This window comes from Carassius auratus, chromosome 45 (genome assembly GCF_003368295.1).
Source record: "Carassius auratus strain Wakin chromosome 45, ASM336829v1, whole genome shotgun sequence".
Taxonomy (NCBI): Eukaryota; Metazoa; Chordata; class Actinopteri; order Cypriniformes; family Cyprinidae; genus Carassius; species Carassius auratus.
The window spans coordinates 19,417-41,770 of NC_039287.1; the positions used below are offsets into that span (position 1 = coordinate 19,417).

The window sequence follows — 22,354 nt, forward strand, 5'->3', positions numbered from 1 at the left end:
AATTGCATATTTTGCTCAGTTTGTACCTCTGAATAGTACAAGCTCCATATTCTCTAGCTTCATAATCTAATATTAGCAATAAAAGCCAGACATATCAAATATAATACTCAACAAAAAAACACATAATATTTTTTTTTTTTTCCGTTTCCATTGAAACTTCCATCATGCGGACAGAGAGGGAAACAATCAAAAATCTGTAGCTTTTGCGCCATCTAGTGGTGATTAAACGAACCTAAAATGCCCAGCTGCTGATGCATGGAGACTTTCCCCCCTTTCTTCAACTTAAACTTCATAATATTGAATTGAAATAATGTATAAGATCATAAGGTAGTAAGACTCACCTATGTTGACAATAGCTCCTCCGCAAAGACTGCATGTCTTCAGATTTACTCCTCAATAACAATGCATCTCTTTAAAAAAATCCACATGCAATACATATATATTACAATGCTATTTTTTTATTATCGTCATCATTTTAGGTCATAGTATCTGTCTGATATATTTATTCGACAACACATTTTCTGCAACACAGCTTTGTGGCTTTTCTGACCTGTTGATGCCATCTGCATTAACCAGGTATCCCACAGTGCCACAGGTCTTACTGATAGTCTCAAATAATTTCTGGACGTCTTCTACTTTAGAGACATCACAGCTTAGACCCAAATGTTTTTCTGAAATTAAATATATACGCCATAATTATAACAACTTTTTTAACACAATTTAGATTAACTCTTTTTAACTGTTTTTGTTTGTACTGTTCACTAGATACATACTATACATAACACTCCAATTTAGGTTAAAAAAAAGAGGCCTGAACTGTATGATGTATGCATTGTCAAAATGAAGTGTTAGGCTTTTCATCAGCCAGTGCAGCGTCCTTATTCATAGACAACACCACGACCCTATGACCGCTCTGTGCTAACAGAGACACTGCTCGCCCAATGCCATGTGGACCCCCGAACACTACAGCTAGTCTGGACATCACGACCCTAAAAGAGTAACAACAGCACAGGATGAACACTGCTGGCCAGCAATCAGATACTGAATGAATAAAGGTGAAAGTACAACTGAAAATAGTAACTGTTGAGCACCTTATGTCTATCTATAACTATCCCTTATAAAAAGTAATAAAGTAATAGTTTTTCTGACATGTAGTTTGTAACTACTATAGGATTTGGCGAGCGTGATTTCACCAAGTACAACATTTTCCTGGATCAACATCCTTGTTGATCCTGGAACAACATTCCAAACAACCAATCAGAATTGAGATATACCTTTTCAGAAATTATCTGCTTTAAGCTTACAACCAGAGTTAGGTGCTTCTACACTCTTGTTAATCAGCTATCATTTCCCACAGATTTTGGGAATAAATTATGGGTAGGGTTAGGATTTAGGGGTAGGGATTGGGTTAAGTCTATATTTTTGCACAATGTGCAGGATCATCAGAAGATGTTCATCCAGGAACATGTCTTACTTGGCAAAATCACGACGACCATAGTATTTAGACTTTTAGATGACAAGATATCAAACTCATGTTAAATATTGATAATATCATCTACCGTACTTTGTTGTTGCTAAATGTGAACTTGTGGTACAGAGGGAACGGGTGCCGCCATGTTAAATTTAAATTAAATTAAATATGTTGAGTGTACTGCATGTGGAGAGCCGATAGGTGAAGCCAAAGTTAGTATAGATATCAGCGTGTGAAGTATATCGGTAAATTAATATTAACTCAAAGACCTTATTGAGAGAAATCAATGCAATATATATCGAAGAGGACACTCGAGGCAGTTTAAAATAACAGTTTCAAATGTACTGATGTACATTTCAAATGTACAAATGTACTGACTAAATAATGCATATCTAATAAATAATATATATTTGCCCGACTCTAACAGCTACACATGCACATCAATTCATGCCTTGGAATTAGAAAGCAGCTAGAATTACTCTTATAGTAAAGAAATCTTTTTAAGAAACTAACACACACACACACACACACACACACAGACATGCTCAGATCAGAACTTGAAAATAGATAGATAGATACAAAGAAAGCCAGGAATCGCAGAAAGAGGTGGCAGTTCTAGCTAACATGAGCCATCCAAACATCGTCCAGTATAAGGAGTCCTTTGAAGGTAAAGCCCCCACATACACTGAGACATCCATATTCAGAAATGTGTATTAAGTGATGTTGGAATATGATGCTTCATTGCCCAGCTCTGCCATTATGTCGCCAGGCATGGTCTTTGGTTTTTAGTTGACCGATCTTGATTAATCTGAGAGCATTAGTTCCAGCACAGACCAGACCCACTGCATTTCTGTTCTGAGGGCTTGTGTCTTTTTGATAGATTGTGCAGTCTGCATGATATGGAGGAGCTCCAAGCTCTTGAATTAAATTATAGAGATGATGTCGTTGAGCTAATGATCGTTTCTCTACATGAAGTCATGCAGCAGCAGTATCTCTGACATCCGGATGGCAGGCTTATTAATGACATAAAACTGGGGTGGTGTATGAATAGTGATGATATTAACAGTAGAGGGTAGAGATGTCTGCTTAATACCATTTTAAATTTACAGTCAAACCTGTAGTGTCAATCTGATTTTATATACTGTACAGATACAATACTATCAAAAAGTTTGTAACATTAATGTATTTGAAAGATGTTCTTATGCACTAGACTTATTTCAACACACATTTTCATCATAAAACCAGTAATATTGTGAAATATTATTAAAACAATTTAAAATGACAGTATTATTTTTAAATATATTGTACATTTTAAAATTAATTTTAACATATTGTAAAAGCATTTACTCCGGTCTTGATCATGAGCTTTAGAAATCATTCTGATATGCTGATTAACTGTTAAACATGTCCTGTTATTATTAGCATTAAAATATTTTTGTGGAAAATTTGATACTTTTCTCAAGTTGAATAGAAAGTTCAAAGAAAATTGTATATAAATCTTCTGCGACATAAGTATGTTTACTTTAATATGTTACTTTTGAACAATTTAATGCATGTTTTTTATGATTTAGAAAAATCTCACGGTTTAATCATTGCTGTTACTCTGTCATTGAAGTACAGTAATGTTTCTCTCTTTTTTTACAGAGAGTAGTTGTTTGTACATAGTAATGGACTACTGTGAGGGAAGAGATCTTCTTAGAATAATCTGAGAGGGACTCTATTCCCTGAGGAACAAGTAAGAGGAACAATATAAAGACAATGAGTTAAGCTCTGCACACAACAGGCCACAATTTATCAAAGCTTTAAAAAATTAAAATTCTCACTCCTAGTGAATAGTGCCTATGAAAAATATATTTAAAGTCATGTGCACACAGCTGCTAACCTGTTTTATTCTATATAGAGTGGGTTACCCCATGGGGATGGCAACATTGTACCAAATTTAATGGGATAGTTCACCCAAAAATCTAAATTATTAATTAATTCTGCTTTTGTTTTCTATCAAGAATATTTTTCTGACCAAAGATAAAATTTTAAAATGTAATTTATTCCTGTGGTAGCAAAGCTGAATTTTCATTGTATGTGTCATTGTTTGTGAAGCAAAAGCATCACAAATCCTGATCACATCCTGAATGATGAAACATAATATGAATGTTCAGTCTGTGATGTATTAATTTGATTTTAAACCACAAATGGATGTGCATTGGTTTTGGATTGTAAATTAATACCCCTCTTTTGTCTGTGGCTCAACAGTCAGCAGACTCTGGAAAAAACAAGCTTTACAACAGCAAGTCAGCTAACTGGTAAACTTCCTCATCCTGAGATTCTGAACTGTTTTTTTTTTTCTTCTTTTTTTCCCCCAAATTGATAGCTTTTGATGAAACACAGAACAGTGGTTCAGAACAAAAGTTTATTATAGCACTTTGCATTTGCATGACTCGGAGTAGTGAATGTACCAACATGAATGAATAAATGAGGCAAGAATCAAAATATTGCAGCAGTGGAAAGCACATGCCATCAGCTCTAATTACGTCATCATCACATATTCATAGTGTTATAAAACTACATAGAGTTATAAAAGCAACATTTAGGTGAGCTACAGTGAGAAATTGGTGGATACATTAGGCTGCACATTTTAATAATTTGACATTTAATTTTGCTAGTTGACTAGATGAAGAATAAAAGTAGTCAATGAATTATACACATACCTATTACTTCCAGAGTGAATGGGTTATGTATTAGAGTGTGTTTTGTTGTGTAACCATGGATGGTGTGTGGCGTTACATGCTCTGGGACTCCAGCTGCTCTACAGTAACCAGATTAATAACAAACAGGGCATTTGGTTATTTGTTGTTTTTCATTATATTTTGGTTATTCTTTGCTCTGAGAGCAATAATGTAATAAAATGCATTATTTATATGCAGTAACATCCATTTATTTATTTTTTTAAACGTGTTTAAGAAAAAACAGCAGGTGAAGTCATTTGAATGGACGTTTGGCAGGGGGAGGGGCTAAGGAAGGCTTGGGGGCAGAGTCCAGACTCAGAGGTTCTGAAGGTGTTGGAAGAGGCAGAGCTCCAGTCCTTTACCCAGAAACTAGATCCCGCCAGCACCTGTGACCACACACTGACTGGTAAGTTTTTGATCAGAGTGTTTTTCATATGTGTGGTGAGTTCAGTCTTACTGACAATAGCTTGCTGTAAATCCTGTGGTGGTGTTTTTTCCCAGAAAGCCTTAATCTCACTGAAGAGTCTTTAGATGTCACTGCTGAAACAAAACAAGTGCCTCTTCCTCAGCCTCGCCAGCTTGCCATTGGCCTTGCAAAACAAGAAGTGACATGTCAGGAGAGACTGCCAATCACTGCAGAGGTTAAAAGACTGGAAATAATCCCACCAACACCAGAGGAGATAAAAAGACTCAGTCTGGAGAAAGTGAGACAAAGGGTGAGAATAGTATTACACTGAAAATAGAACAGAAATGTGTAGAAATTCAAATTCTTTTGCACTTTTGTTTGTACAAACATTTTCTCTGTCCTTCTAGTGATGGATGATATGGAGTCAGAATTTGACAATCGATAGCATCATTTTGGCATTAATATCTTTATCACTGTTAAAATTGAATACAGGTTGTTTTCAAACTTGTCATAAACCTGTCAATTTGCTCTTTTACTTCAGTTAGTATATAGCTGATCTATATATTAGTATTTTATTATTTAAAAAAAATAATCTAAACCATTCAAACTACTGTATTTTAAACATATTTTTGTTTTATCATTTAAAGAGAAAGTTCACCTTAAAACTGCCTGACACGTGTAGAATTATTTTTAGAATTGCTTTAAAAATCTTGTGATACGATATCAGCTCATAGTTTGCAGGGGCAAAAAAAAAAATAATAAGAAAAAAAAACATATCACAAATAATGTTTTTTATTATTATTATTATTATTTTATAGTGCTTGACAGTACTAGTGACAGTCACACAACAGTCGTTGAATGACAAAAGTTATGTTACAATTCACTGTTTTCCTTATTACAGTATGTGTTCTAAAGAAACAATAACTGCACACAGGTTTGGAACGTTCACTACTGTTCAAAAGTTTGGGGTTGGAAGAATTAATTTTCAAAGATGTCTTTTATGGTCAACAAGGGTGTTTTTTCTTATATAATAAATAGAGTAAAATAGTAATATTGTGAAATATTATTTTAATATATTTTGAAAGATAATTTCTTAATTTATTTGTCAAATGGAATTTTTTAGCAGCCATCACTCCAGTCCTCAGTGTCACAAGATCTTTCAGAAATCATAGTAATATGCTGATTTGGTGCTCAAGAATTATTATTAGCAATGTTGAAAATAGTTGTCTGTAATTTTTTTTTTTTTTTTTTTACTGAATCTGTAATACATTTTTTCAGGATTCTTTAATAAATACAAAGTTCAAACAAGCAGCATTTATTTTGTAAAATTGTAAATGTCTTTACTGTAGTTTTTGATCAGTCTAATGCATTTGATGCAGAAATGTTGAGGTCTTTAAAAAAAAAATCTAAAAGTAGTGCACATAATGACATAACTTTCATATTTGCAATGAAAGATCCCTTTAGTCATTGTTTTTTTATTTTATTAGGCCAGCAGAGGGCAGAGTATTACAAGCAGATTGCACACAGATAACATGCAGAGAAGAGAAACGGCCCGAATCTGCAGGTAGTCTCAAGTGCAGTGTTAAGACACCTTATCTCCCTCTCACACAAGCGTGTCTCATTATGCACCGTATTAAAGTGCTCCAGGCTTCCTCTTTACACTTTGTTTACTTTCTAACGATGTGAATCCTCAAAAGTTTAAAGGATGCCAGTTGGAAGGAAACTTCGCTGTCAAAAACAAATTAAGTTTTTGTTACGTCGTCTTTTTTTCAGTTGACGAGTCTCTGTTTGTGAAGCAAAGCAGTAGTCCAGCTCACAGACGTACAGCTTTGGCCGTCCTGTCTGCTCTGCTCAGTCCTCGCTGGAAGACTCTTCCGTCACCTCACTTCCCGTTCTGTCTCTCCACTGCGCTCTCTCTCCACCGGCGTGATGACACACTTCTCATTGGCCTCTCCACTGGCCTCTTCTATGGAAAGCCTTTTTGACATTTATTCTTTAAGCTGTACTAGTATCTTTTTCCAAGTTACTAGTACTTATTTTTTAGATACTAGTATCTTTTCCATTAAGTACTAGTACTTATTCATTAGGTACTAGTGCTTATTCTTTCGGTACTAGTGCTTATTCTTTAGGCACTAGTGTCTTTTGTAAAGTTACTAGTACTTAATCATTAGATACTAGTACTCAATCATGAGATACTAGTACTTATTCATTAGATACTAGTGCTTATTCATTAGGTACTAGTACTTATTCATTAGATACTAGTACTTATTTATTAGGTACTAGTATTTATTAATTAGATACTAGTACTTATTGATTAAATACTAATACTTATTTATTAGATACTAGTATTTATTTATTAGGCACTAGTACTTATTCATTAGATACTAGTACTTAATTCAATAGTGACTAGTAACTTTTATATTGTTACTAGTAACAAATGTACATTTTTTGCTATTGACTTCTATGGGGATCCATCATTGAGATATCAACTATTGAGTTTTGACTAGTATGTATTCCACTAGTGACTAGTACTTAATTTTTATGTACTAGTAGTTATTCATTAGGTACTAGTGTGTATTTTTTAGATACTAGTACTCATTCATTAGATACTAGTACCTATTAAATAGACACTAGTACTTATTCATTAGATACTAGTACTTATTATTAGATACTAGTTCTTATCAATTAGATACTAGTACTTATTTTTTAGATACTAGTACTTATTAATTAGGTACTAGTGCTTATTTATTAAAAACTAGTTGTCATTCATTAGATACTAGTACCTATTAAATAAATACTAGTACTTATTTAATAGATACTAGTAAACATTTATTAGATACTAGTACTCATTCTAAATGTTACTAGTATGATTTTTTATTTTACTAGTAATTTTTTTTGTTGAACTCTACTGTAGCCATTTGGACTAGTCATAACATAAGATGAGTGAAAAGGCAGATCTGACTAGTAAGATAAGAATAGTTACTAGTAGTGATTAAAAAAGGTACTAGTGTCTAAAGAATAAGAACTGGTACCTAATGAATAACTACTAGTATCTATTAAATAAGAACTAGTATCTAATGAATAAGCACCAGTATCTAAAACATAAGTACTAGTATCTAATGAATACTTACTAGTAATATTTAAATAGATACTAGATACAATTGCAATAATTCCTAGTCAGAAATTAAAAGATGATATCAAAAACAGAATAACTCCGAGTCCCTGTTCGTTTGGAGATATCTTCAACCTCATTAAGAACTAGTAAGAATGCATTTGGAGATATCTTCATTTAAGCAGGTCATTACATAAACATGAGTACCTCTCCACCGTCCAATCAGAGTCCACATGGTAATGCAACACGCAGAATAAATTTGCATTAGGATTGCGTTTTAAACTTTATTCTCATAAAAATACGCGCGATGGTTTGAAGAGCAGAGATAAAAGCATATATTGTCACAGTAATTGTTTATTTTCATCAAGTTTCATCAGTAAAACGTCTATCTGAATGTTATTCAGCTACATCTACAGCAAAGCTGAGTTTCCTGGAACTTCATCAGTGAGTCTCACTTGTAGAGTTTCTGCGCGAGGGGCGCCCTCCGGCGACGAGTATGAATTAAAAATAAATTCATTGAGTACTCATTATTGCTTGCAAAATCCTAATTTGAGTAAAAATAGCTAAAATAATTAAGAACGTTCTACTATAGAAGTGTGCATTTTTTTTGCAGCTATATTTATATTTAGTCTTGTATAGGCTTCTCAGTTTTGTATATTATAGTAAAATAGTGTTATTACAAAAGTAATGTTCCTTATTTTGTTTAGTGTTTTTATTTAGAATTAATAACCATAACCATTATTAGTTTTATTGATATATATATATAGATATATATATACTAAAAAATAAAAAACATTGGGCAAAATTGTGCAGTCCTTCAAGTACAGCAAACCTGGTGTTTTATTATTATAATTTTTTATTAATACCTTTTGGCCTTCTTTTCAAATAAAGAAAATGTTTGTCTGAAAACCACAAGGTTTGGATTTTGTCACACTGTCTAGTCTCTGTTTCCCTGGGTGTCCACTAGTGGGCTCACTTCCCCTTAGGCACTTCACCATAGGCACTAGAATTCCTCTAGTCTGGGCCTGTCTTCACAGTAATTGCACTGCACGAATCGTCACAGATTTTGGGTGCCCTGTACAGAATATTAATGTAAAAACATTCATTGTCTGCAGCACCAGTGCTACAGTCATGCCCAAAAATATGGACAGCTTTGGTATATATGTATGATGATAAAGAAGGCTGTGAAAATTAATCTGCATTGTTAATCCTTTTGATCTTTTATTAAAAAAAAAAAGTCTAAAAATTCTAACCTTTCATTGAATAATAAGATTTTAAAATGGGGGGAAATATTATTATAAAATAAATATATTTTTCTCTAATGCACATTGGCCAAAATTAAGGACACCCTTTTATTGAAGTATTCTTTAACCTCCATTTGCCAGTTTAACAGCTCTACATTTTCTCCTATAATGCCTGATGAGGTTAGAGAACACCTGACTAGAGATCAGAGTCCATTCCTTCATCCAGAATCACTCCAGACCCTTCAGATTCCCATCTCCATGTTGGTGTGTCTTCTCTTCAGTTCATTTTCTGTAGGGTTCAGGTCAGAGGACTGGAAAAGGCTATAGCAGAAGCTTGGTTTTGTGCTCAGTGACCCATTATTGTATTGTTTTTGAGGTTTGTGTTTGATTGTGATCCACACATGGTCATTATAAGATTTCTAACAGAGTCAGTCACTTTTTGTTTTTTTATCTGTTGGTATTTAATATAATCAAAGATGCCATGTGTCTAAACAAGATGTCCAGGACCTCCAGCAGAAATATAGGCACACAACATCAAAAATGGGGGAAAAATAGGAAAATAACAGCTAATACAATTGGTGTCGTATCTACATCCTGCCAGCAGAGGTCACTCAAAGACCATTAAACACATTAGGCTACTATATTTATGAAATTACAGTTAAAAAACGGACAAAAATACGTTTTCAATGTGCTTGTGTAAAAAAATAATTGTTTCTTTTCTATTTGGTTTTCTAAAAAAAAAAAAGTACATCCATCTCCTTGTTTCTGTTTCCTGATTAATCTCTCTCCTATATGTTGTTGGCTCATTAATATTCAACATACAATTACCATACTGGGCAGAAATGCTAATTTAAAAAGTACTAGTATCTATTAATTTCAGGATATCTCTGGTCTAAAAAGTCACTAGTAACTAAAAAATAAGTACTAGTTCTATTTTTTGTTAACACGGGAAGTTTAATTAAATACTAGTCACTATTGGAATAAGTACTAGTATCTAATGATTAAGTACTAGTATCTAATGAATAAGTACTAGTAACTTTACAAAAGACACTAGTACCTAGAGAATAAGCACTAGTACCTAAAGAATAAGCACTAGTAGTTAACGAATAAGCACTAGTACCTAATGAATAAGTACTAGTACTTAATGGAAAAGATACTAGTGTCTAAAAAATAAGTACTAGTAACATGAAAAAAGATACTAGTACAGCTTTTAGAATAAATGTTAAAAAGGCTTTCCATACTCTTCGACACAAACAACCCAAAGGTGAGCGTCATCACTTCAACCCCATTGTACCGAGTGTTAGTCTATATTTCTTTTCTCTCTCTTTGACGGCAAACCAGTGGAGCTAACCCCTGGCCAAATAATCAAATGTTAAAGGCGGGAACACACTACATGACTTTTAAAATCGGGAGTGGTTGAAAAAATTCTAGGCATCATACACACACTTGCCAACTTTGTAAATGGTTACAAAAGAAAGAAAAAAAAAACAGCATCATACACTAAACATCTGAGTGTCAAACACTACCAGGCTTTCTGAACACAACAAACTGGACCTCGTTGCTAGCAAATGCATGACAAATGTAGACAATTTGTGTTGTAATATGAAACATGTTTAATATCCACTAAAATGATAGAATTATAGTCTTGAGCAAAAAAAAAAAAAAAGCTGTGCCCATCACACACTGTGATTTTCTGTCAGTTTATACAATTTATACTCAACTTATACCCAAAATCTGCAGACTAGGTATGTGACGGTATCAAATTTTCATGGTGTGATTAATTGCTAATGCTTTTATTACTGTATACAGTACTATCATGATATTGAAATTTAGTTTAAAAGAAGTGTTGTCATAATAAAGTATAATAGGTTTAATAACTTTTTTTCTTATAACAAAAAGAAACTTAACATTTAAATACAATAAAGCAATACACAAAGAAGTATAACATATATAATTTCAGTTTTAAAGATTAAAGTGCAAAAGGTAATACTTTACAATACTTTCTCATTAATTACCCTTAGTTAATGCACTAAAATTAACTATTAATAATAGTTACATTTGCTACAGAAGTTATTAATCTTTGCTAAAAATACTCATAGTTAAATGTTAGCTCAAGTTCATTAAATAACACAGTAGCAACTTTTGATGTGAACATTTTATTAAATATTGAAATTAAGTTTAATGAATGTTTGGAGAAATTTTTCATTGACAGTTTAACTAATGTTAACAAATGGAGCCTTAATGTAAAGTGTGACTGAACAATAAAGAATCAAACATTTTCATACAGTATAGGCCCGACCTAATAAGGGTTCAGACAGTAATGCTTGGTAATAATAACTTTGATAAAGTTTCAGTCCTGTATGTTAATGTATGAAAATGAAGAGGCATCACTATAAAGCTGGTGCAGAGAAGTGGAAAAAGAGAAAAGAAAGTGTGCAAGATAAGGGTAAGTGATGGATTTTGGAAATATATTGTTGAAATGGCAGTTTCTGCATCGTGCTGCGAGTGTTTTGAGGACATGCTGTGCCAGTATAACAACAGTAATGAACATTAGTGTTTCCCACAGACTTGCACTCTATGTGGCAGCACTCCCCTCTGGGGAAATATATATGTATATGTGACCCTGCACCACAAAACCAGTCTTAAAAAAACATTGGATGGGTCAAAATTCTTGATTTTTCTTTTATGCCAAAAATCATTAAGATACTAAGTAAAGATCATGTTCCATGAAGATATTTTGCAAATTTCCTACCGTAAATATATCAATATTTCATTTCTGATTTATAATATGCTTTGCTAAGAATTTATTTTTTTCGACAACTTCAAGGTGATTTTCTCAGTATTTTGATTTTTTTGCACCCTTTGATTCCAGATTTTCAAATATTTGTATCTCTGCCAAATATTGTCAGTTAAACCAGATAAACCATACATCAATGGAAAGCTTATTTATTCAGCTTCCAGCTGATGTATAAATCTCAATTTCAAAAAATGTACACTTAAAGGGACAATAAGTAACTTTTTAGGTATTTTATTATCTAAAATCAATATTTTTATTCATAAATATGCCCTCAATGGTGTACAAATACCTATGCCAATGTTTAAACTAATCCTTGTAAATGAAGAATTTATTATCTTTATATACATGGGACGGGTAGGTCGACGGAGGCTTCCATGTAGTTCCGCCATCTTGCAAAACTATAATAGCAGAGAGGGACAAAAAGTACTAAGCCAACGCGTTTCCACAGCGAGTTTTCGGTCAGAGCCAGAAACGCAGGTGCAGAGCAGTGAGAGGCACTTGAAACTGCACCGGCAAGTTTAAAAGTCTGGATTGCATTCTTATTATGGACCATACATATGCCGCGCCACAGGAGAAGAAAACATCGTCGCCAAAACAGTCAAAAATAGAACGTAAAAGGAAACGTGACCGTAGATTACAGAAAACAAGAGTTAATGTCGGGGAAGCTTTTTCTAGGTGGAAAGAGCTAATGCTTGATAAAGATTTCAAAAGAGACACTGAAGTGGCCAGTTTTCTTCTCAAAAGGTAAGTCAGTGTTACAATCTATATTATAATATTTTTTTATATCTAACAATGCATATAATTCAGAAAATATAACGAATAAATTAGACATAACTACTAATTACAATATTTCATGTTTTCCACAGTCAGTAATTCATACTGTAACATTCGTTTGTTAGTTGTCATGTTGCAGTTTGTTTGAAATAACACACCTGTTCACCTGAAGGAAAACTCGACGAAGTGCTATTAGAAGACATCCTGTCAAAGCTTTTTGGTACATATCGCCTACCGTAGATGCAATGCGCATTTGAAAAAGCAAGGCGCTGGAGAGCAAAATTAGTTTGAATGCAAAATACAATTTCACCACTAGATGGGAGTAATTCCTACTTAGTGTCCCTTTAAGGCTGGTTTTGTTTTGTGGCCCATGGTCACATATATGCTAGGAACAGCAGATCTCCATCTCTTTATTGAAACATTTGTTAACACATTTTTCATCACAAATGAAGACATGGTTTTATGTTTACGTGGCACCATACACAACAAAATGTGTAAAAACACAGTATAAGTCATTATAATCAGTAATTATGTCCCCACTGGATGCAACAAATGCCTCGTTTGTGATGGGTTTTATTGGGTTTGACTCGTCGTGTCGGGGGAGACAGGGTATGGTAAGGGGCATAACATTTTCATCGCACGATTGAGGATTTTGCCAATCACAAAGCACTGGATAGCTGGCCAATCAGAGTACACCTCGCTTTTCAGAATGATGAGCTTTGAAAAAAAATAGATTTTTCAGAAAGGCGGGGCATAGAGCAACAATTATGTACATTATGTGGAAAATAGTTGTGTTTTTTTAACCTTAAAGTGCATAAACACATTGCATTCCACCAAATACACAAAATAATGTTATTTTTAGCAACGTCATATGAACCCTTTAACCCAAACTTATTTCAGTTGACAAGACCACATTTCTTCAATGTTTTTTCTTATATTTGTTGATCAAGTTTTCAACTAATATTCATATTATATATATCAGTTTTGTTTCAGCAGTTAGTTTCAGCTATGTATCAGTTTTGTTTTAGTTTCTGTTTAATAGTTACGATTTTAGTTTACAAAACAACTCTGCAAAAGTGGGAAGAAATTCAGGTGAGTGTGTGTATGTATTTGTCTTAAGCCCGGCTCACACTGTGTGATTTTTGGCCATGATTTGGTCATAAATTTTGAAAATCATAAAAGATTTCTATAATCCTAGGCTAAAATCAGTAGTTTTTGATCACCTTTTTGACATGTTCACCGACAGACGATTGATGGCCATTAAAAATTTGACCTCAGACGAAATTTTGACAGTGTCAGAAGGTTTTACGCACAGTCCTGCAGTATGACTTCTCCTACGACGAGTGTCAATTTTTCAAGACAAGCCATGATTGGAATTAAGGCTACAGATTTCTTCGAACCACATAAACTCCGGCCAAATTCATCTGATACGTTTCCTTTGCTATGTGGGTGTGTAGTGCTGCTTTCACTATTCTTCTTAAAAATGCCACTATTGCCACCATTCATATACTTTTAATGATAGCCAACATTACAGCCCATGCAATGCAGCTTGCAGTCACTGAACGTGTACGAGTTGATCGTGTAGAACTCCGGACAAGTTTTCTTGCGTGCAGCTGTTTTTAATGCGTCTTGACCGTCGTACAGTTTGACATTAATGGCAACTGAGATCCCACAGTGTGACATGATCATCATGTTCGTACAGTCTGACAAGTACAATCCTAAAGGACTTTTAAAAATCGCACCGTGTGAGCCCGGCTTTAGTGGAAAGATATGAGACTATTACAGAGCATAATAATGGAGGACTCCACTGCTGCCATTTATCACACTGATTAGAGCAGAATCTCTTATACTACAAGGCAAGAGAGAAAGAGATTACTAAAAAGAACAAGAGAAAGACTATGAGGAAGAAAGTTAGGGCACTATAGCAGGAGAAACAGATGGCAGCCTTCGATAATGTGTAGGACTGCATCTCGAAGTCAAGTTTTTGTTTGGGGTGATTTGTTTTCCACAGACTGAAATGTGTGCACACATAATGGTGTGTGTGTATGCAAGGATAGGCATATGTATGAGTGTGGATGTGCCTCGGGCCATTGCAGTGCTGGAAGGCAGAATGTGTGTGTGTTTTTGAGCTCCTGAGTGGAGCGTTATTAATGCGATTCTTCCACATCCTTGATATGCCAGTAAACCAAAGGACTTTGCGCCGGCCTGTGTACTTTTTCACCCACCCCACAGGCGCACATACGCAAATACTTTTCTTTGCCCTCACAAAAGCACATTAACATTCACACCCACGCCAAGACTTTTGCAAACACGCACGCACATTTGGCCTTTTGGCTTGCTTGCACCCAACCCTCTGGACAGCTGGACAGTCAGATCACACACACACACACACACACACACTAAATGCCGTCTTTCTCAGCACAGGCTGTCAGTCTGTTTAATCAGTAGTTTAGCACTACTCTCCACTCAAGTGCGAGAACACAGTGCATCTCTGAACCGACGGCTGTGGTGGAGATGGATGATTGTGCCATTATTAAAGCCCTCCTCTGCTCTGTGGAGACAGTTTTAAGTCCCTCATGGGTGTTAAATAGCTAAGTCGTGTTATTCCTGTAAACGAATAACTTCGAACTGCAGCTTAGAGACATTTCTTGTTCCAATTCATATTGATTAAAGAGCTATATTCTATACTTTTGTAGTCTAGTAAAAATGCTTACACCAACAATAGTTGTAGGTAGTGGTCAACCGATATGTTATTTAACAGCCGATGCCAATATCTTGGAAAGTAGGGGGGCCAATATAATGTTTCTAATTATTATTATTAATATTTAAGAAATTTGTAATCATTTGACAATGGATAAAAAAATACTTTTACTTTAGATGACAATATTTTTCACAAATAAATAAATATTTTAAAAAATTATAATATAAAAAAAGTTAAGTAAACACTGTAACCACAGGGCACTCGGTGTACTGGGAAATTTGTGTGCATTGGGAATCATATTTTTTAAAATAAAGCCAGGGTAACCCGCATTTTACATATAGCAAACAATCAAAATGACATGAATATGACAGTGGGCAAATGCATAAAGTGCAGCATAATTTGTAATCACGAGTTTAAAGCATTTAATTCACACAAACCAACAGTCACACAGAGAACATGCGATCATGCTGGATACACATACACACTTCACAAGATCTCACAGCTGGATTCGCCTGAGTTTGCAAGGTTTGTGAAATTAAATGTTCATTTGTCATTCAAAGATTTGTTTAAATTATATACAAGCATATTTGCATAATTCTGACGGCGAACAAGAAAGTATTATAATGTTTGCATTTCTATTACTAATAGGCCTAATAAGATCGTTATAATACTTTCTGTATACATTAATTCCTTAATTTAAAGGGTACATAACATACACAGTTTCACCTAATCTCATGTTAATCTTGAGTACCTATAGAGTAGTACTGCATCCTTCATGTATCCAAAAAGTCTTTAGTTTTATCATATTTATAAGAGAAAAATACAGCGTTCTGATTTTTTCCATAAAAAGCCGAGCTCCGAGCTACGGTAGGCGTGCCGTTGGTGGAGCTATAATACTGATGATTCGTGTTGTTTCCATTAACATATATTCACTTATGTGCTGATTTCCAACAAAAGACAGAAATCTGATGCAATTGTACCTACATGAATGGGGTTTTATCACAGGGACGGCTCCATGTTTTAATAGCAAACGATCACGTAACGCAGGGTTCTTGTGGAAGCTGAACACTGTTAACTTTCCCTCACATCCAAAAACGCACTTATTTCGATGCATTCTCGAACAAATCCTATGCAGCGCTGGCGACGATTTTGAAGCGCGTTGATGTGTGCGGTCTCGCTCTCCTATGGTCAATGTGTGTGCGCGACCACACTTTTCCAGGAGAAATACTCATATAAGGACTTCCGCTCTCATCTACATCATTAGATCCACGATTTAAAAAAATCAGCCGAAACTTGTACCAACCCGGAAGTAAGATTTTCGGCAAAGAAATTCTCAGTCATTCTTCTAAATATTTTTTTTTAAACTTTGGCCATGTTTAGCATGAGAATCCATCTCTTTAACACTGTGAACAACTCTGAATACACGAAACACCATTGTACCCCCCCCCCCCTTAACCGTTCTGTATGATTATTAGACAGACTTCTATTCGTATTAGACAGAACTGTTAACAACGACGATGAACAAGAGCGAGAGTGTGAGCACTGTGTAGATCTTCTATCATTCAAACAACAATCCTTGAACTGAACCAAGTTCCAAGTTTCATTTTGGAAGTACATCACACGAAAGAAAGAATCAATCTGATGCTATTTCAGTGACATCCAGCTTTTAAAAGTGTTAATACTAACTATGTGACAGTATCAGAAATTTGCTGTTTGAACATCCTGACCAGCCCAAAACATTGGTTAAACCAGTGTTGCAAGTTTAAGACCGGACTATGTGTTTGGAAATCTTTTTAAAACAATCATTATGCACTTCATTTTGCGTAAATTAAATGGGATGATTTTTGCTGCTGTGCCTCTAAGACATGCATATGCCCTTTTCACATGTGAGATGAAATGAAAAACAATCCTTATTTAAGTTTGCTGTTGGGCGCGATAGAGTTGGCCCTGCCTCATCCTTCAATGACAACCTAGTTGCACAGCCTGCATTACCCTGTGACAGGTTCACAAAACAATCCGTACCGAAATATGCTGCACAAACTCTGTAGGCCAGACTGAAATAATCAGGGTTGTTGTCAAAAATAAACTTAAAATGCTTGTTTCTAACATTAGGATCCTTCTGTCTATGCAGAGACACAGGTGTAACCCCACAGCACAATGTTTGCTGAACTTCCTACACCTCTAGATATTAATGACATTGTTATTTATTTTTTTTAAATGTGACTTGTTGTTTACATGCTCGTGGCTGAGACAGCACAAACACCATTACAGGTTGAGCCCTTTTTGCAGCTTATTTTTAATAAATAGTCTAAGAGAACTGAGGAGGGAGCTTTGCATTTGGAGTGTTAGTGTATAGAGTTATTCAGCTACTGAAGAACATGAATATGTCTGTTTTCAATTTCTTTTAGGGTATTTGATTTTTGATGTTTGTGAGCACTTGTTTATGTGTGTTCTATCAGATGCTGAGGACGTGCTCTTTACCAGTCCTCAGTAAAGTGTTCAGTGATGCTGCAGAAGCTGAAGGTGCAGTCGCTCTTGACAGCAACCTGGAGATTGAAGATTTGGAGGATAAAGCAGATGAGAAGTCTGAATCTGAGGAGTAAGACACACAAAACTCACGTGTGTACATGCTCTCACACACACTGACTTATCACTGTATCTCTCTCAGTGTATATGAGGATGATGATTTGAGGGAGCTCAGAGCATCTATGGAGAGGCTTCTCCGGGAGCAGCGCAGTGATAATAAAGATGATGATGATGGTGATGATGAAGATGAAGATGAGGAAGATGGTGGTGGATCCAGGGCTGGTGATGACAAACACAGTCCAGAGGAACAGAGTGTTTTAATGGAATGGCTGAGCAAGATGATGATGTAAGCCATGGTGAAGAAGAACCTGGAAGGGTCAGTTACTAACGGAATGGAGGTTGAGGAAGATGAAGAACAGAACCGCAGTGAAGGCCAGCTCAATGAGGAGTGGCGGTTATGTATCCATAAACCGCTGCATATGATAACCGTATCCTCAAACAGAGCACAAGGGCTGAATGCATGCACAAACACAGAACAGAACAGCTGCTAACTGTATCCATGAATACAGCATTGTGGCTATCTAGATCCACAAACACAGCATACAGCTAACTTTATCATACATCTGTGAACATAACAAAACAGCTTAATGTACCTGTCAACACAGTGCAACAGCTATCCACAACCGTTAATGCAACACCTAACCTAACCACAGTGAAACGGCTAACCTCTTCTGTTAGCACAGCACAACAGCTAACCCCAACCACTAACACAGCACAGTGGCCAACTTAATACACTAAAACAGCGAATTACAACACTGCTCACTTCATACACAAACACAACACAATTACTAACTGCATCTGTCAACACAGAATAACAGATAACTGTGTCTGCAAGCACAGGTTAAATGCTAACATACTCTTTAAATGCAACCCAATAGCTAATCATTTTCACAAACACGACAGCTAACCTCGTGTATTGTGTATACACAACCAACTATATTTAAAACAACTCTGAACAATTACATTAGCAAACACATCTCTATGGAACAATAACATTAATGCAATAAACATGTTCAACTGTTGCGAAGCTCACTAAAAATTATGTATTGTGTTTATTGAGCTAAATATATTGTTGTGGCTAATTACATCTGACGATGGATTGGGTTTGCATGACTACAGTGTGGAATGATGTTGGCAAATGATACTTTCAATACTGACATAGGTCAGCATAGTATCAGCCAATGTTCCACAACAATACACTCTCACTGTGTGAACTTTGATAGATTGTAGTGCATGCTTTATCTCTGTGCATGGATGTGAATGCAGATGACAGTGAGGAAGAGGAAGATGAAGACCTAGAGCAACAGGACAGCATCTTCAGTCGTCTGGAGGAGCTGCGGTTCCATCTAGAGCAGGCCATGGGCTTTGAGAACTTCTTTCTAGCCTACAACAAGATCAAGGTCGGAGTTCCTCGATTTTGCATTAAATGTCAACTCTCACCATGTCTTCAGTGAAATGAAGTGGTTTTGTGTCCAGGTGAATGCTTTGCGAAAATACTGCATAACTAAAAGGTTGTTAGTGGTCAGACACCACCAATAACAATGCAGCCATGTTCTTCACTCATACATTTTTAAACACTTAGTTTTGTTTTTGGCCTTCGGGTTCATTCTGGGAATTAGATACAGATGTTATCCGTAACCTTTAAGAATGTTAAATGTGCTGCCTTAGGAGGCTTTTATATAGTTTGTCACACTGGGAGTGCAATAAACTGCTGTGATTTGCTGTATTTTTGTTTTTGCTGCTGGTTGCAAAAAAAAAAAAAAAAACCTTACCCCCAAGAAACCCTGTAATGAAAATGACTTTATAATTCATAACTTAAAGGAATAGTTCACCCGAAAATGAAATTCCTTCATCATTTATTATATTTTGTGTAATACCAATGAAAGTCGGTCATACAGGTTTGGAACAATAAATGATGACATCATTTTAATTTTTGGGTGAACTATGAGTGGAGACTCTTTAAATATCTTCACTTTTATCCAAACCTGAATGACTTTCTGTGGAGCACAAAAGAAGATATTTTGTAAAATGTCTGAATTAATTTTTGTCTATACTATTAAAGGAAAATTGAATAGGGTCCAATATTGTTTGTCCCCAGTGTTCTTCAAAATATCTTATTTTGTTTGCTTCAAAAGAATAAAGTCATACAAGTTTGTGAAAACATGAGTAAATGATGAAATATATACCGGTATATATATATTTTTTATCTCTAGGTAAATTATCCCTTTTAGAATGTTGTTGCATCTGGCACTGGACTTTTCATTGGTTTGCTTGACTTCATCAGTAATTCATTATTTGATTTGCTATTTAGGGTATGATGATGAAGGATTCAATAAGATGAAAATGAGAACTTTGCTGTGGGCTCCAGCATGGTGCAAAGCATTTTTGGAACTGAGCACCAGCACTTGTATCCTAAAATCCTCCATTTGGTGATGGCAGATGGAGCTTACCAGGAAGGTAAAGTGTTTGCACACACATTCTCACTCTCTGATCCATTCATACACCATTTCATCCCATGTTCTTCACATAGTCGTACTAGTTCATTCAGTCAGATCTTTGCAGAAATAGAGCAGTATAACATGAATGGGTGTAGAAGAGAGCAATTGGGTCATTCAGTGCAGTGAATCGAGCACTTTAGAGAATGCCCTGAAAACACACATTCATAATTTACATGATTACATAAAACATTTGTTTTATATTTGCGAGTGCATCTCCCCCAGTTATTTTTTCACAGTATACAGGTGCGTCTAAAACTATCTTACTTTTATTATTGTTATTATCATTATCTTTATTTTTATTAGCAATAATAATAAAGATGGTGATAAGAAGAAGAACACAACACACATGACACAACAATGTCTTAATGTGTGCAGTTCATTCACTAGTCCAAACAGATGTGGTAAGAGTGAAATATAGATGAAGTGTTTAAATAAGCAGTGCCTGCAGAAGGTGCACAAGACATTCTGTGCAAATCTCTGAGCAGTTCCAGGGCATTTAGGTCAGGTCACATCATTTGGATTATATACACGTATACCCCTACATGTGTCTGCTTGTGTGTGGAGCAGCCTCTGATGGATGTGAGGGTATTTCTGGCATTTACACTGTGTGTTCAAGGCTAACCCCTGATAATGGACTTTAATGTTTAAGGTCACCTCTGACATCAGGAACATAGCCTGGAAGTTTTCTTCAGATCTCGGTCTCGTAAGTGAGTTGATTATCCTTTAACAGTTCCTGTGTTTCTTTCCCTTCTGCCCCTCTCTCTCGCTCTCTCTCAGATAATGATGAATAGAAGTTATTCATCCGTGCCGTTGGCAGCCTTGGACAATCTGCTGGCAGGCTGAAGTATTCCCATGATGCACTCTGACAGGCTGAGGAGGTGCATGTGGAGGAAGGGGGGATTGAGAGAGAGAGAGAGGGGGGGGGGGGTAAAAAGAGAAATGGGGCACTCAAGCATGGGCAGTTTAAAGTCCACGGTTGATTTTAGTTCTACTTCCATATCCCAAGTCACCGAAGCACTACTCTGTAAATTATGTGCATATAAATGTGTTGTGGATAATATTATTTAACCAAAGCGTAGCCGAGTGTTAGCAGGAGAGAAGTAAGAAGTCTCAGACAGAGATGTACATGTGTGTCCTCCTAGCTGATGACAGACTGTATGTGAAAATGCTGCTCATGCTGTATTCACAACAGCTGAAGCCATGGAAACGGCTTTTTAAGGATCTAGATCTAGATCTAGGGTCAGAGGTCAGTTATCTGCCCAATATCAGGTGCTCGCACACACGAGCATTGGGATCTAACCAGCTGTCTACCTCAGACAACATATCCGTCTAAACTTCTTGTCTGAAAATACCAGTCTTCTGATTTCTGCGGAACCTCTTTTTCTACTTTTTACACATCGTTAACATAACGTGCTTAAATGATTTCGCCTCTTTCAGGATTTCTTACTGGTAAATCTTAAAGCATTATTTCAGGACTTTGGGGAAACTGTTATTCAGGAAGATTGTCTAGAGAGTTACTATGCAGATAAAGTGCTTGTTGGGGGGTTTTAGCATGATAGTTCACCTAAAATTAATATTCAGTCATTGTTTACTCCCCCTCATGTGATTCCAAACCTGTGTGATCATCTGTAGAGCGAAAATAAGATATTCAGAAAAATTTATAATTAAACCATTTTTATCCATCCAATGAAAATGAATGGGGTCCACAATAACATTTTATTGTATAGAAAAAAATATGATTTGTATGTTCTGCAGAAGAAAGACATACAGGTTTAGAAACGCATGATAGTGGGTACATGATCATAGAATTGTCATTAATTGGTGACTGTCACTATAAGAGCATTTATAAATGTATGCAGTTGCACGTCAACTGGGATGTATTAAATGACCTTTTTGTTTTAGTTTCTGGCAAAATGTAATACTTGAAAGTGTACAGAAAATTGTTAAATAATTTGCAAGCATTACTGTTTGTTGACATGTCAGAATATGTATGTATTTGTACTGAGAAATAAAAGGTGTTTTATTATTATTATTTATTTTTT

At 35.4% G+C, this 22,354-nt stretch overlaps 1 protein-coding gene across 1 annotated transcript; it reads left to right on the plus strand.

Moving 5' to 3' along the window:
* Positions 1–17,490: 17,490 nt before the first annotated feature.
* On the plus strand, positions 17,491–19,304 carry LOC113062720 (prostatic spermine-binding protein-like). Its single transcript, XM_026232685.1, has 2 exons — positions 17,491–17,827; positions 17,897–19,304. The coding sequence occupies exons 1-2, from the start codon at positions 17,652–17,654 to the stop codon at positions 18,102–18,104; spliced, it is 384 nt and encodes a 127-aa protein (XP_026088470.1). The 5' UTR covers positions 17,491–17,651; the 3' UTR covers positions 18,105–19,304.
* Positions 19,305–22,354: the final 3,050 nt, after the last annotated feature.